Source organism: Typopeltis vanoorti, chromosome 8, assembly GCF_054136105.1.
Source record: "Typopeltis vanoorti isolate ZY-2024b chromosome 8, IOZ_Tvanoo_1.0, whole genome shotgun sequence".
NCBI lineage: Eukaryota > Metazoa > Arthropoda > Arachnida > Uropygi > Thelyphonidae > Typopeltis > Typopeltis vanoorti.
In genome coordinates this window covers 133,928,893-133,944,377 of record NC_143556.1, presented here as the reverse complement: position 1 = coordinate 133,944,377, position 15,485 = coordinate 133,928,893, and the positions used below count along the sequence as shown (strand labels likewise).

At 36.4% G+C, this 15,485-nt stretch overlaps 1 protein-coding gene across 1 annotated transcript in view; it reads right to left on the bottom strand.

Moving 5' to 3' along the window:
- Positions 1-15,485, bottom strand: part of Ocrl (Oculocerebrorenal syndrome of Lowe) — a 537,079-nt gene that overhangs the window by 315,373 nt on the left and 206,221 nt on the right. Inside the window, exons 11-12 of the mRNA XM_090396332.1 lie at positions 8,562-8,778; positions 369-485 (exon numbers count right to left, since the gene is read on the bottom strand). Of these exons, the coding sequence (XP_090252458.1) occupies positions 369-485; positions 8,562-8,778 (334 nt within the window). The remainder of the gene's footprint in view (positions 1-368; positions 486-8,561; positions 8,779-15,485) is intronic.

Genomic DNA, 15,485 nt, shown 5'->3' with positions numbered 1-15,485 from the left:
ATAAATAAAATAAATAATAATAATAATAATAATAAATTAATTAAATTAAATAATAAAAAAAAGAAAGATTCAGACAAATATAAAAATAGAAAACCAAATACTAGAAGACCATGGGAATGGTGGAAAGATGGATTGCAATAAAATTGTTGCAATAGGTCTAAGACCTAAAGCAGAAAGAGGACCATATTTTTGAATAAATCGAATATCTGCTGTATACTAATACTTGCATAACATATTTTAATACACTCTATATGCTAGATCAAAATTTGAAGGATAAAATTTCATTGTGAATTCATAATTACAAAAATATTATAACAGTCATCACCTCAACATTAATAATATACAATGTTCTGGAGGGAACTGCTCACCAATTTTCCCATAATTCCTGTTCCAACTGTTTCTGCAGCAACATCCTGTATATTATTTGCATGCTGTTTCTGAACAAACACTATCAGCATCATACCAATTAATCTAATGAGCCTGACCTATTTGAAAGTAAAATCACTGTAAAACACAAAATTCAAAGAATATTACAGAAGCTATCAAAATAGTACATAATAATTATTATCATCATTATTACCTCGTCTATACAGTTGGCAGACTCATCATAGGAGGATTCATTTATCTGACAGCATACAATGGTGTCTAAAACCTAAGGACGAACACTACAACGGTGCAAATTCAGATAAATCAGCTTGTGGCAATTTGTATAACTGACGATTTCAAGTAGAAAGCAGATATACATTCAAATTTTCAAATCGCGCACAAAAGGATCACATGGTAGCCAACAGGATAAAAGATTGTGTTATGCGAATTGTGTCTGAAGAAAGCTCTTTTTGAGAAGAAATTAATTAGCAAACTTGTATGTCTTGTAATGTCTCAAAGACATCACAAGATGATTTCACCAGAGGAAGAATTACTGGAAAGCTTAAAGAAGGCTGTAAAACTACTGGCATTGCCAGAGAGTTCGGAATCTCGTATAGCACTATATATATTCAGGCTCTAGGCAGCATTTCAAACAAATGGAATGTGTTCCAGACCTTTGCTAAGAGGTCACCCTCGCTCCACCACAGAGCACAAAGACAGCAAAATGAAATCGATGCACCATGGCAGATCATCTTGAAAGTTGGCCCCATTCAAGCACAGGTATGTGGATATCTCAGCAAACTGTGGCAAGATGTGGCTGTGACAAGCAGGCCTATATGCCCAAAGTAGTTTGCATCCCTTTATCCACAACTCATCATGGAGCATGTTTTCAGCGGTGTCGTAGCCATAAAAAATTAGATAAGACATCAATGGACTAATGTACTCTTTACAGATGAGAGTTTTTAGTCTTAACACCACTTCTAGATAACACTTGATCTGGAGTGAGGTACTGCTTACTATCACAAGAATGTTCTTGGAAGGGATAGATAAGGAGGTACTGGAATCATGGTGTGGGGAGAATTAATTCTTAATGGACACATTGAGGTACAAGTACTGAAAAATTGACTATGACTGGAGAATGATACCACAATAAAGTTTTTCGACGTCATGTTTGATTGTTCCATGATGCTATAGGTGGAGAACTCATTTTTAAGGATGACAATGCCACACCATATCATATAATGGGCAGTGGAGATGATACTGGAGACTAAGGATATTAATCAAATCGAGTGGGCAGCACACTCCCCTAATCTCAACTCCATGGAACATGTTTGGTACACAATAGAGACACACACACACACTGCTGCTCGAAATTCCTCTCCAGGAAACAAACAAGACGTCATCCTTGCTCTGAAAGAAGAGTGGGCCAGTTTGCCTCACTAACTCATGAATCACTTGGCACCTAAGCATAGTACAACATTTTGAAAGGTACATTGCAGTTCAGGATGGATATATTCCACACTGAAATGTCACTCACTCTGCATAGTTTTTATAAGCCCTGTACATTAATTCCTTAACTACATCCTTAGGAAATTTTTAATTTTTGCTAAAAACGTATTGCAATTTAACACACTTTTTGTGTAATATAATTTATTAGTATGTTAGCAATAAATTTATGCCCACGTTTGACTGTAGTCATGAAATTTTTTTTTCATATACAGTTAAAAATGTAATTCATTCTTAGCTTTTGGACACCAGCATATTTATCATACCAAATCTTAAAATCCTTAACACTCCTTGCATCACAATATATTCTGGAAATGTGTTTCATTCACTAACAATTCTCCATTTAAAAAATTTACTCCTCACACCCCTTTTTGCCACACTCTTACATAACTTCCAGGGATTACTTCTAGTTCTTCCTTTCTTGTCTTCTACTCTTTTTTATAATTCCCTCTGAATTAATCTGATAAAATCCTTTCACTAGCTTAAATGTCTCTATCCTATCACTTCTTTTCCTATCATCCACCAAACTTGGCAATCCCCATTTCTTCAACCTCTCTCCATAGCCAGCATTCCAAAGTCCTGATGTTGTCTTAGTCATTCATCTCTCTGGACCAAAGTCCTGATGTTGTCTTAGTCATTCATCTCTCTGGACCTTTTCGAATGTTCCCACATCACACTGAAAACCAGGTGACCAAATTTAGGCACAATAGTTCAAGTGTAGCTTTACCAGTACTTTATAAAGTAACACAACCACTTCCTTGTTCCTACATGTTAGTGCAATTTTTATCATAGCAGTACTATGATGTGCAGTCTTTACAACAGCTGTACTATACCCTCGAAACTTCAGTATACTGTCAACCATCACTCCCAGATCTTGAATCTCATCCAACTCCTGCTGTATAGCACTATCAATATAGTATACTGCCTTATATTTCTGCACTGCAACATGCAACACCTATTAATATTAAACCTGCAATGCCACTCCTTTGTACAAGTCAAAAATTTATCCAAATCTTCCTGAAGAGAATTAAAATCAGCAGTGCTACTTATAATTCTCGTTAACTTTACATCATCAGCAGACAACTGAAGATCCCCCACTCAGTCCATGATATATAATTTACAAACAAGTTAAACAGCAGAGGCCCAAGAACAGAACCCTGAGGCACAGCACTGGTTACACTCCTTTTTTGAGACTCTGTTCCATTATACATAATTTGCTGGTATAGTTCAGAGAGTCAATCTCCAATCCATGTAAGCAATATACTATCTATTGCTTGTGATAATCTATCAAATGCTTTTACAAGATCCAAGAATATCACTGTATATGATTCTCCCTTATCTAGCACACTCATTACCTTATCATAAAATACAAGTAAAACAAGACTTTCATTAAATAACCAGGTCAAGGGCATAGCAAACTGTTGTGCACATTTCTTATGAATATGTGGTGATATGTCATCCATTCCCACAGCCTTATTAACATCTAACCCAATCAACACCCGACACACCTCTGATTCTTTCACTTCTGATTCTCCTAATATTTGCCTTCCTTCTATATATTGCATAGCATCATTAACACCAGTATGATATACACTGATAAAATGCTTAATCAATAATTCCACTTCATAATAGTCACTGTGCTGCTCTGACTATCTGCCATTGTCAACCTGTCATAATTATTCTTTCTCTTGCTTGCCATATAGCAGAAAAATTCCCTTGAATTAACCTTGGCCTGACCAGCCAATATCCTCTCATATTGCATTTTTTTCTTTACATGTTCGTCACCTTCCTAACCTGCACTTTATACTCCATACAGATCTGATCACCACCAACTGTCTTGTACCTCCTCCATAACATTTTCTTTTCCAACACAGCTTGCTTGATTTCACTGATCATCCATTTTGCTCCTACTCCACACACACACACACACACACACACACAAAAAAAAAAACTCAGTATGCAGTTATACACTGTTGTGTCAGATACTGCCTTATGAATTCCAATGCACTGTCAATACCTTTTCTGCACAGCTCATCTATCCAATATATTGATGCTAGTTGACTACAGAGAGCTTTCCATAATCATCCCCCTTATAATTCCATGTATATCCTTATTTTGGCAGTAGTCTTTTCATGTTTCATTATTTCCCAAACAAGTACCTAATGATCATTCTCACCAACTGGTGGTAGTGTTAATACCTCATTAAGAACTACATCTTGAGAAGTTATCATCAAATCTAAAACATTCAAGCCTCTAGTTTGCTTTAGTCACATGCTGCTTAAGAATATTTCTCTCTCAGAAGTTCAACAAATACACTCTCAACACTGGAACAAGTACACTGTCTCCTCTTTCCATTGTATATTCCTGTGATTCTCATCCATACCTTAGGATGGATTGAGTCCCCCTAATGAGGGGTTTATGCTGAATTAATGCAGCTGGTTTGTCATTCTGCATCCCCTAAGAGCAATATTCATGACTGAAATCCATGTGTGTTCATGGGGGCCGGTTTGGTTGTTCTGGGGGACGAAAAACTCAAGTTTCTGGGTAAAAAAAAAAAACTCTGTCTTTGTATGAGACCAGTTAACTCACCTTTCATCAAAAGAGACCTCATGATATAAAGATATAAAGATTCCTCATGTCACAGATGGAAATCGAACCCAGGTCATTCTGACCAAAGGGCTTCGTCTATATCAACTGAGCTACTGAGGCTCATTCCTGTAATTAGGGTCCCCTATCAGGATCACCTTCTTTTTACATGCCCAACCAATTTGCCTAAATGTTTCACAATCAGTATTCTCTACATTCCCTGGCCTCTAACAGCATCCTATCAGATATATTAGACTGTTAATTTCAACTTTACACAAAGATATTCAAAATCTATGCATGTACTATCAACTACCACAATTCATTTTCAATTTATGGACACAGTTCCTCTAAAATCATTAACAGCATTTCTCTTCTCTTTTCACCTTCCTATCCCTACAGAAAATTATATGTCCTTCCATTTCTATTCCCAACATCACATCTCTTCCTAGACAACCAACTTTCACTTATACCAATTATCTTTGAGTATACTGACTCAATCAATGCAACAAACTCGGCTCTCTTATTTCGAATATTCCTTACATTCGTATACAAACATAACAATCCCTGTATGTTTGAGGCCATTCTACCAGCACCACATTCTCTATTCTAGTTGCTATTCATACCTCTCTCTCTCTCTCTCTCTCTTTGGTCTGACCACTCCCATTTCCCTGATCCTGACTCTGATTGCCATTCATACCTTCTCATCCTCACCTAATAATAATAAACTGAAGGTATTATTGAAAGTTTCCAAGAAATTAAATCCCTTCAGTCTGACTCCCACTGATGAGACCTCAATAAAAGTCAAAACAGGTCTGGGTAGTAGCCCTTCTCATAAAATCAGTATTATGAGAAGTGCCACTACCAAGATGCAAAGGATGTGTACTTTGCATTATGGGATACCAAGACAATTGACGTGAAGTCATAAGCTTCTATATACAAGTAGCTCTGTTGCGAAAATATTTCATATGCAAACTTTGTTTCTTACACTTGGATAAAGGATTAGACCTAGAATATAATTTCTTGGCATCATTAATGAAAGTATCATTGCTATGAATATTTTATTTTTCTCTATGCGAATAAAAAATACATCCAAAACTAACTTGAGCTAAACTTTTTTGCCATTTGAATTATCTTAAAGAAAAAAAAAAATCTTTTATTGATAATATTACCAAATTTTATTTGTTTAGAATACCAAATGTAACAGACAAAAATGTAGCTCTAGATTATATATGAAATTATATCCAAGAGTCATATAAGTATGAAAACCTTTATTGCTCATTCCACTCTATACTCTCATTTCATCAAGTCCTGGTTGTGCAAGAATCATATATTGGCAGTTCAAAAAAGGAAAATATACTACAGCTAACTTAAAACTAGCTTCTTCCCCATCCATCTTTTCACATAGTGAAGATAATGTGATACTAGCGAGTTCTTTTATTTGGTAGAACAGGGGGAATTAGCAAGAGTCATCCCTGGTCAGCATGGATTTGTTAAAGGTGTGGTGGGGGGCTTTTTTTTTAAGTAATATAATTGCCTTTTATAATAAAGTGACAAGAGAGGTTGATGAGGGAAAGGAATATTCTGCCATTTTTTTTATTTTATTTTTTATTTTACAAAGGCATTGATAGAAACCTGCAATACAAGAGAACATACTGCAAGGGTGGTGAAAGTAACCCAGAGGATTGTTGCAATATTGAAAAGGACACTGACCTGCAGAGATAAAAGAGTTATCCAATCGTTTATATAATTCCATTGTATAAAGCCCTGATCTGACCACACTTGGACTATTGTGTTCAATTTTGGTTCCGCCCCAGGATTTGAAAAGGATAAATTAACAATGGAAAGAGTGCAGTGGTGGATGACAAAGATGACAATACAATGTTAGCTATGAGAATAGGCTGATGGAATGTGGACTGCAGAGTTCTGTAGATATCAGGTAACCAAAAAAAGTGCATGTAACTTTTCATAATAAAAATTAAACAACTGCAGAAATTTTCATAAAATGTTTTATTCATTAAAATAAGCACCTTCCTAATCTACAACTCTTTCCTAACGAGATATAAGTTTGTAAATTCTGCTTTTATAATATGTTTTGTCTTCAGACACAATAAACCTAGCAATTTCCACTTCAATCTCTGTTTTATTGAGGAACTGTCAATTTCCCATGTGATTATCTAGCAACAAAAAAAAGTGATAAACACTTGGAGAAATGTCAGGAGTATATGGAGGATGAGGTAGTATATCACATCCTAAAGCACAAATATTCTCACAGGTAAGTTTTGCATTGTCCTATAAGAATAGCACTTTTTTCTGACTAGTCCTAGCTGTTTCTGAAGTAACGCATCCTATACATACTCTCGAGTTGCACTGAGTAGATCTCAGCTGTAATTGTTTGGCCTGTAGCGAGAAACTCATAATGAACAATACTAACTCAGTCTACCACAAACAAAGCATAGTCTTCTGGGGATGAAATGGTGCCTTTGAAGTGTGAGTACTGAATCATTTGGTGACAACCAATAATGTTTGCTTCTGTTACAGTATAAGATTCATTTTTCATCACAAGTGAGTAGTCCAAAAACTGCTCATTTTTATGACGTGAAAGAAGTGAAGAACAAATTGATAACCTTTGAAATTTACTGTCATCTTGTAATGCAATGGTATCCATTTGCTTAGCTTCCACGATTTCTCCAGTTGATGCAAGTGTAAACCACTCACGTTAAACATCATTGCTTCACCACTCATGTTAAACGTCATTGCTTCACGACTCAAGTTAAACATTTGTGAAAGTTCTTGACATGTTAATACAGAATTATTTTCAACAGCTGCAAGTAATTATTCATTATCAATAACGGAGGATCTTCCCGAATGTGGTGCATCTTCAAGTGATTCATCACCAAACAAATTCTTTACAGCATTTCTACATAGTACATTCTGCTACCACATCTTTCACAAATGCCACACATATCTTACACAATGTTTCTGAAGCCTTCAAACAGAGTTTAAATTTGTAAAGCAAACAAGCCTGAATTACACAAGGTCAACTGACAGTTCAAAGTCACAGAAAAAGAGTACACTGATTGACTAACATGTATCTGTGCCTTATGTTGCACATGAAAAATTGTGCTTTGCAAACCACTACAAAAAAAATAAGTCATTGCAGCAAACTCTACCGAAAACCACACATAATTTTCTGATTATCTTATAGAAGAAGGAGAAGCGATATGATTGAGACTTTTAAACTGCTGAGAGGTAGTTAACAGGGTTGATACTAGAGAGTTTTTTCATTTGGTAGAACAGGGAGAATTAGTAAGGACAAGGGGTTATCCCTGGAATTTATGAAAGTTGTGAGCAAGAGAGTAAGAAGTGGTTTCTTTGCATGGAGAGTAGTTGAACTGTGGAATGCATTGCCTGATAAAGTTGTAAAAGCACGAACGGTCAATGAGTTCAAGGAGTGGTATGATAATCTTTGAATTTTCTAGAGTGGGCCCTCCCTGATTAGTTTTGTGACTCCATGGAGGCCTGAATCATCCTCATCATCATAATAATAAAACAAATATAAATCCCAGCGACTATTCCTAGAATCTGCTGCATTACAACATATACCAATCTTAAACCAATCTTAATCAATTTGGCTGCTTCACTTTGTCAATAATCTGAGAGACTATCTGCATGATAGTCTCTCAGATTATTGATTTCCATCATAGAGGCTGCCAGTTAAGACTGTAGGATCATACCATTAACAACTCTGTATGTATTTGCTTTCTTACCACTACACTTGTGTGCATCATGTGCTCAGTTTTTTTTTTTTCCCCGCCTATAAAGATGCACTGATGACCATTGCAAAAAATTTACTATTATTATTGAGGACCTCCACGGAATCAGAACTATTGTCATAAGATATTTCTTCAATTAACACAAAAAAAATTCGCATAAAGCATCCTTACCAGATCAATGAAAAATTGTAGTGAAAAGCGAGAGAGAGAGAGAGAGAGAGAGACTGTACAATATTTTTAAACTGCTTATTAGTGGCTTTAGTATGATGACCAGAAATGAGCTTGAGGATTTCAGAATAACATCATAGAACAGAAAAGAAATTCACATACTTTAATGAACTTAGCTTTAGGATGAAGTCCATTACAAACTGCAGACAGCCATTCTTCTTCACGTGGTGTGTCATTAAAGAGAAAAGCTTCTTTACTGAGATCAAGTTCTTGAAATCCTATTGCACAGATATCAGGTGGTTCTGGATCTGCAGCTAGCCATTCACTAAGTGAAGCTGGCGGAATTTGCCCATTTACATTCCAAGTTCCTATAAATATTCTAAAAATAAAATAAAGAGTTAACTATAAACATAATGAAATCAATCAGTTAAAGCTGTGATAAATATTATTTGTTTAGGGATTTTAATAGCAGTCACATTGACAAAAAGTTCAGAACCAAGTACAGTCACACTGTCAGTGGACAAAAGATTGGGAAGAAAGAAAGTCATTTGATTTTTTTTTTTTTTTTTTATGGCTTTCAGATCAGAATTGAGGGCAGTAGTTGTTTATGTTCTGTAGGTTGAGGATTTGTGTAGAGTATGGTTTATCAAATGAATGGGAGGAGTGCAATGTGCAATCATCTGCATCTGTATATTGGGTTCCAACCCAATACTGAAATAGGTCACTAATATATAAAATGAAGAGGATTGGTGAGAGAACAAAACCTTGTGGAACCCTGGCATTAGTTGAATGGTGAGGATAAGGAACCATCCACCATCACACATAGTATGCATCCAGACAGAAAGCTGGCAATCCAACTGCAGAAGTCTTGGGACAGACCAAATGATGGGAGTTTGCTTAGTAGGCCTTTGTGACAGATCTGTTCAAACGCTTTGGAAATATCAAGTGCAAACCACTTGAGATTCATCAAACTTCTTCATGGCATTTGTCCAGAGATGGGTGATATATATATATATATATATATGAGTAGATCTGTTGATTGACACAGACAGAATCCATATTGGTGGTTGTTTATTAACTGGGTGCCTTCAAGATAGGGGAATTGATGGTTTCACCATTACTTTTGACAGGACTGAGGTGAGCAAGGTAGGGCAGTAGTTTGATGGCAGTAATCTGTCATCCTTCTTGGGAATAGATTGAACATAGGCCAATTTCCAGGATGACACAGAAAAGGAATCAGTTCTGGTGCACAAACTTTCAGGACAATTGGAGAAATGCTATGATGGTTAGGAGACTTTTTGTGCCTAATTTATACAATATCTTTCTGATCTCTTTCTGGTGAAAGGACATAAGGGGCATTGAGTATTGGACATGTGGAATGGTTGTGGAACATTTACCATAGTCGGTTATGTGTACATTGGAGGCAAAGTGTGAAGCCAGGAGATTGGCTTTTACTGTGGGTGATGATGCATTAGAGCCATCTGGGTATGATAGGGGTGGGAATAGTGTTGACAAAAGTTATGACCAATTGCTTTGACAAGAGACCAAAAGGCTTGGCTGCCATTTGGACAGGCTGCAAGTTTCCTGCTTTTTGCTCTTTCAAGCTCTGTTTTGGAAGCATTGATAGTTTTCTTGCAGCTAATTCAGGCTTGAGTATAAGCACAAAAGAAGGATCGAGTTCTTCATGTAAGCCGGTTGTGGTATGTACAGTCTTGGCACATCTTTTGGAGAACTAGGGCTTAGTTAGGGGACAGCAGTTCAGAGTTTTGTGGGAATGTATGTTTCTATGCCAGTAAAGATTACTTCATTGATATGTTTGGTGCATATATTTCAGTTGGAAGGCCAAAAACAATAGTCCAATCACAGAGGATGTCCCACTTGGCAGTGTTATAATGCCAAACTACTCTTGTAGTAGTGGCTGTGTAAGCCTTGTTACATGGGGGTGAAGACAAGCACTAGATTGTGGTTGGAATTACCTAGGACCCACTATGCTTACTATGTATTTGGATTGGTCACTGGTGAGGAAGAGATCTAGAGTGTTTGGTGAGTGGTTAGGGTTATCTGGTATTCCAGTTGGAATGTGAACAATTTGTGTAAGGTCATTAGCATGGCAAATATTTCAGTATCTCTGCCTATTAAATCTGTACAACTGGAGGAGGAAAGCTAGTGGTGTTGTGGAGATTAAAATCTCCTAGCAGGATGATTTCTCTGTTAGGAAAGTGGGACAGGAGAAGAAATGTTTAAGGTCAAAGTTGGGCAATTCTAGGTTGGGTGCTCTCTGGCATGGTAGAGTGGATATATGGCCAGATGCCACCCTTGGGTTGAAAGGAGTTGAAAAGAGTATATAGTTTGGAAAGTTGAGATGAAACGTGCTGTGGGAGGGGGGGGGGTCAAATTTGGGTTTCTGTCAAGAAAGTAGGTGGGGGGGTTGGTAGACTAGGGATGGTAGTGGGCATCATTAAGGTTGGAGTTAAGGCCACAGATGTTAGTGAAGTGGATATGTAAGGCTCTGTGGGGGGGGGGGGGTATATATTTCACCACAAGGGTGTGATTTCTGCACCAATTTTCTTTATTTGTAGTTGATGATCCAAATGTTCTCGCCATTTTGGCATTTTTCTTCAAGTTGTTTTCAAAGTTGAAGTTGATATCCTTATTCTCTCTGGGCAAAAGTTAGGTCAGGTCGAACACATACATGAAATTGTGGGCAAATGCCTTTGAACTTGTTATTAATCTCTGTTATTAGTTTAGATGTGCTTGTGAGTGTGTTGCAAGTCACTTTCATGAGGCATGGAAAGTTCATTGCATCCTTTATTTTATTTGTGAGTCCAAAACGATGGTACCTGATGATATTTCTGGAATTAAAGTTGCATTCTCCTGCTAATTTGCTGATGTCATCTTTCAGTGATTCGCCATTTTTCATTAGAAAAAGTTCAGAATAAAGCATTGAATTTCTTGTCTTCAGCCTAGAATAAGTCGAGTACCATTGACACAATTAGATCACAGAGTTCATTAGTATTGTCAGGCAAGTGTGCACCTGTGTTGTGGCACTGATCATAGAGTAGTTCAAGCTTAGCTTCCAGTATTTGGATTTTGGAGGAGAAAGTTTCATTCGCAGTGTTAAGGTGCTGTTCCAAGCTTTTGGTTCGACTCAGATAAAAACATAAATTATACTTTATTCTTGCTGAGGTTTCTGTGGCTAAGCAGTTCAATATAGTTATTCTGGTTTTGTGATCACATGTTTATTAAAGAAAACTGTTTTTAAAACTAAACAAGTACTAAAAACAACACCCGAGAAGTTTCGTTAGTCTTCAGACTAACATCTTCAGGGGTAACGAGAATAAAGGTTAAAGCAAAAACTACTAGAAATTACGAAAATTAGTTCATTTGTTGGTATTGTGAACATCTAAACAGTTCGTTAAAAAAATGAATAACAGATCTATGTAACCATTAATGCATGTTAGCTGGAGACAATGCTATTTGTTGTCATGTTCTATGATTCACGCTCACTCTGTCCGAGGTCTGAAATTGATAAATTTTTAATAAACGATGACCAAACTTGATTTAAAATCAAACCTTGGTTTTTGTTGCATTGCATAGGAATTTTAATCATATTTGCTGCCTCTTTGAATTTTCTTGTGAAACAATTTTTATCAATATAGGACATGTTTGTTCTATTCCAGAGTACATCATGACCAGTAGAGGTTGTGTAAAATGCCAATCCCGATTTATGTTCTCTCTTATTTTGTACGTCCTTTTGATGTTCGCTCATGTGGATTTCTCTCGATCTCCTCGTCTGGTCCACATAGCAGATGCCACAGGAACAGTGAATATTATAAACCCCTGGTTTTTTTCATTGGGTGATGTGGAGGTTTCGGAGGATGAAGAGATCTTGATATTTTTTCAAGTGGCAGGAAAGTCACTTTTATGTCGTATTTGTAGAGAAGTTTGGCTAATTTATCTGTTACATTCTCGATATAAGGAAGGGTGACTGCGTTCTTGAAATCTTGTTTATTTAAGTTTCTTGTAGGTGCTCTATTGAGAATTTTCTTAATTAACTTAGTATTGAAACCATTCAGTTGTAGGATCTGTGTTAAGTATTGTATTTCTTCTTTCCATTTTTCTTCTGTACTAGGGATGTTGTATGCGTTATCCCTTAAGGTTTTTATTAGGCCTATTTTTTGCTTGGAGTGGTGATGTGAAGTAGCATGCAGAAATCTTCCTGTGTTTGTTGGTTTTCTATAGATGGAGAACGATAATCTTTTTTTTTCTTTCATTTATTTCTATAAGGATGTCTAGGAAAGGAAGTTTTTTATTTTCTTCTAGTTCCAGAGTGAATTTTACATTAGCATATAAGTTATTAAGATAGTCTTGAAATGTAGCCAGTTCGGGTGCTGTTCCTGGCCAAATGATAAAGATATCTCCACACAGCGGAGCCATATAAATTATACTTGTTAAGAAATTATATTCTTGTTTAATTCTTTACCAAAGTGTAAGGAAATGTCTGCCTGTGAAGTATCTTCATAACTAGGCTATTTCTATATAGAGGAAGTTATTGTCACATCATCCACCTCAGTATACCATAATGCAAAGCACACTTCCTTTTCAATGTGTATATTTTTATGCATTAAAGGAAGAGCCACTATCCAAATTGGTTTCAACCTTTGCTGAGGTTTCATAGCAAGTATAATTTAATTTGTAATCAAGCAAAAAAAAAAAAACTTTCTACAACTCTCTCTGATTCAAAATATTTTAATAATAAGGTGATATACCGTTTTTGCTACTTGTATAGGGACAATATATGATTTCTACAGTATTCCAACCTTCCTAGTGGATTAGACCTCAATAAAGGTTGAAACTGGTCCACTGGTTTAGTTCATCGGTTAGCAGTCCTTCCCATAATGTATAGCAATTTACATATCCAAAAGGAAGTGTGTTTTGCATTATGAAATACTGATGCAATTGATGTGAAATCAACTGTGTCTGCATACAAGTAGCCTAGTCATGAAAATACTTCATGCACAAACTTTGTTTGTTTACACTTGGGTAAAGGATTAAACAAGAAGATAATTTCTTGGCAGGTGTAATTTAAATACTCTTACTGTTACTCTAAGCTAGGCTAAATCTTTACAGACCTCTTTAATAAGCTTTGATTTTTGCTTCAAGGCATTTCTTTGTTTTAAAAGTATTCTTGTGACCATTAGATAACGAGAAGAAACTCCATGATGTGCTACAATTACAGGCGACCCCTAAAAAATTCTGGATGACTCCATTTCCTGGTAAATGATATTGTGCTGCCCTATGGGAGCACATGATTTAACCAAAATAGTGGATGAAGTGTATAAATATGTAGTAACATGTCAAGTGCCCCTTGAAATGGAAACTGACCCTCCTTTTTTAAGCAAAAAAGGGTGATAGATGTTAAACACTGTTTTTTTGACATCACATATACTGTATCTCATCCAATTTTGTCCAATTTACTGATATAGTGAGGATTTAACAAGGTGGGTGAGACTAATGAGATTTTGCCATACATTTGAAAAAGGAATGAGCAAAGGATAAGATAACCCTTTACCTATTAGTTTAAAGAAAGTCTTGTAAATGCTGTCAGCCTGGCTGACTAAGTGGACAGCATACCCACTCTCCAACCAACTGGCTGTGAGATGAATCCCACTCTCCAACCAACTGGCTGTGAGATGAATCCCACTATGGTTATGGATGTTTGAGAATGTCACTGCCCAGTGTGAGACCACCTCCCCATTTAGTGAGAGTTTAAAGTGGCTTAAAAAAAAGTTCACACATTTTATCTCCATAGCAAGATTTCTTAATTATCTAATCTCAGCCCATTCCATGGTACTAATACTAATGTATGATAAGTTTACATCTTTCATGGGTGGCAATGATAAAAAGATTAATGATGCTAAAATGGACGCATCAAACTATTAGCTTGCCTTTCTTCAATGATACTTAGGATTCAGAAAAGTTCGTAAGAAGTTATATACAGAAATGGGTGAATGAAGAATGAGATTCTTTGCAGAGGCGAACATGGAAATGCCAAAAGGCAGTCTTATTTTATGTTAGTAATCTGATCACATTTCATAAGTTTATTAAGAGTGGCTGATAAGGGAGAAGGCATACACTGTAACAGTTCTAGATTTCTGCAGAAGCATTTGTAGGTTGGTTTCTTCATGACAAGATGATCTTTAAATTGCACTGAATGGGTTTAGATAATCAGCTAGTGAATTGAACTGGCACCGTTACCTAGCAGACATGAAAGAGTTGTTAATGATAGTACGAATAAGGAGATATGCAGTTGTCTGCAGATGTACAGCTGGGGAGTTATAAGCATTGTGCTGATGTAGTAGTGAATCTTCAAGAAGAGGAGATACTAGAAAGATGGTCAAATGAGTGGGAAATTCAATTTAATATGACCAAGTGTGAGGGAGTTACTTTGGAATTTAGAGATGCTAGATTCTATTGGCATATTATAATGGTAGAGGTGGAGGCAAAGGAGCTTAGTGTGATAATAAAGCAGGAGCTTAAATTCAGTGAAGACACTAGTGAAATGCTGCAATGGTGTGAAAGATGTGATGGTGGACAGTACCTTGATCTGACCACATCTGAACAGCTGTGCACAGATCTAGTTACTTGGAATATAATGGCAAGTGATGAAACAAGTACAGCGGCAGAGAAAGTAGTGAGAATGAAGACAGCGAAAAATTTTAGGGTGTGATAAGGTTAACCTTGTAGAAACTGGAGCAAACTTTCTGCAATGAGTCACTACTCTATAAAGGTATAGTAATAACATACTTTTTTACACACACACACACACACACACACACACACACACACACACACACACACACACACACACACACACACACACACACAGATTCTAGACAGAATTACTAGATTTAGTAAAAGAATAGGAGGAGTCTGCTATAAGTAGAAGGGAGTGTATATGTTAGAGACATATAAGTTGGTAAAGAATTGCTAGCAGATTAATTAATGAGAGATTTTTCATAGAATGGAAGAAGAGTTATAAACTGGGTATGAAAGCTGTTAAGGAGGGTATGAAGATGGAAATGA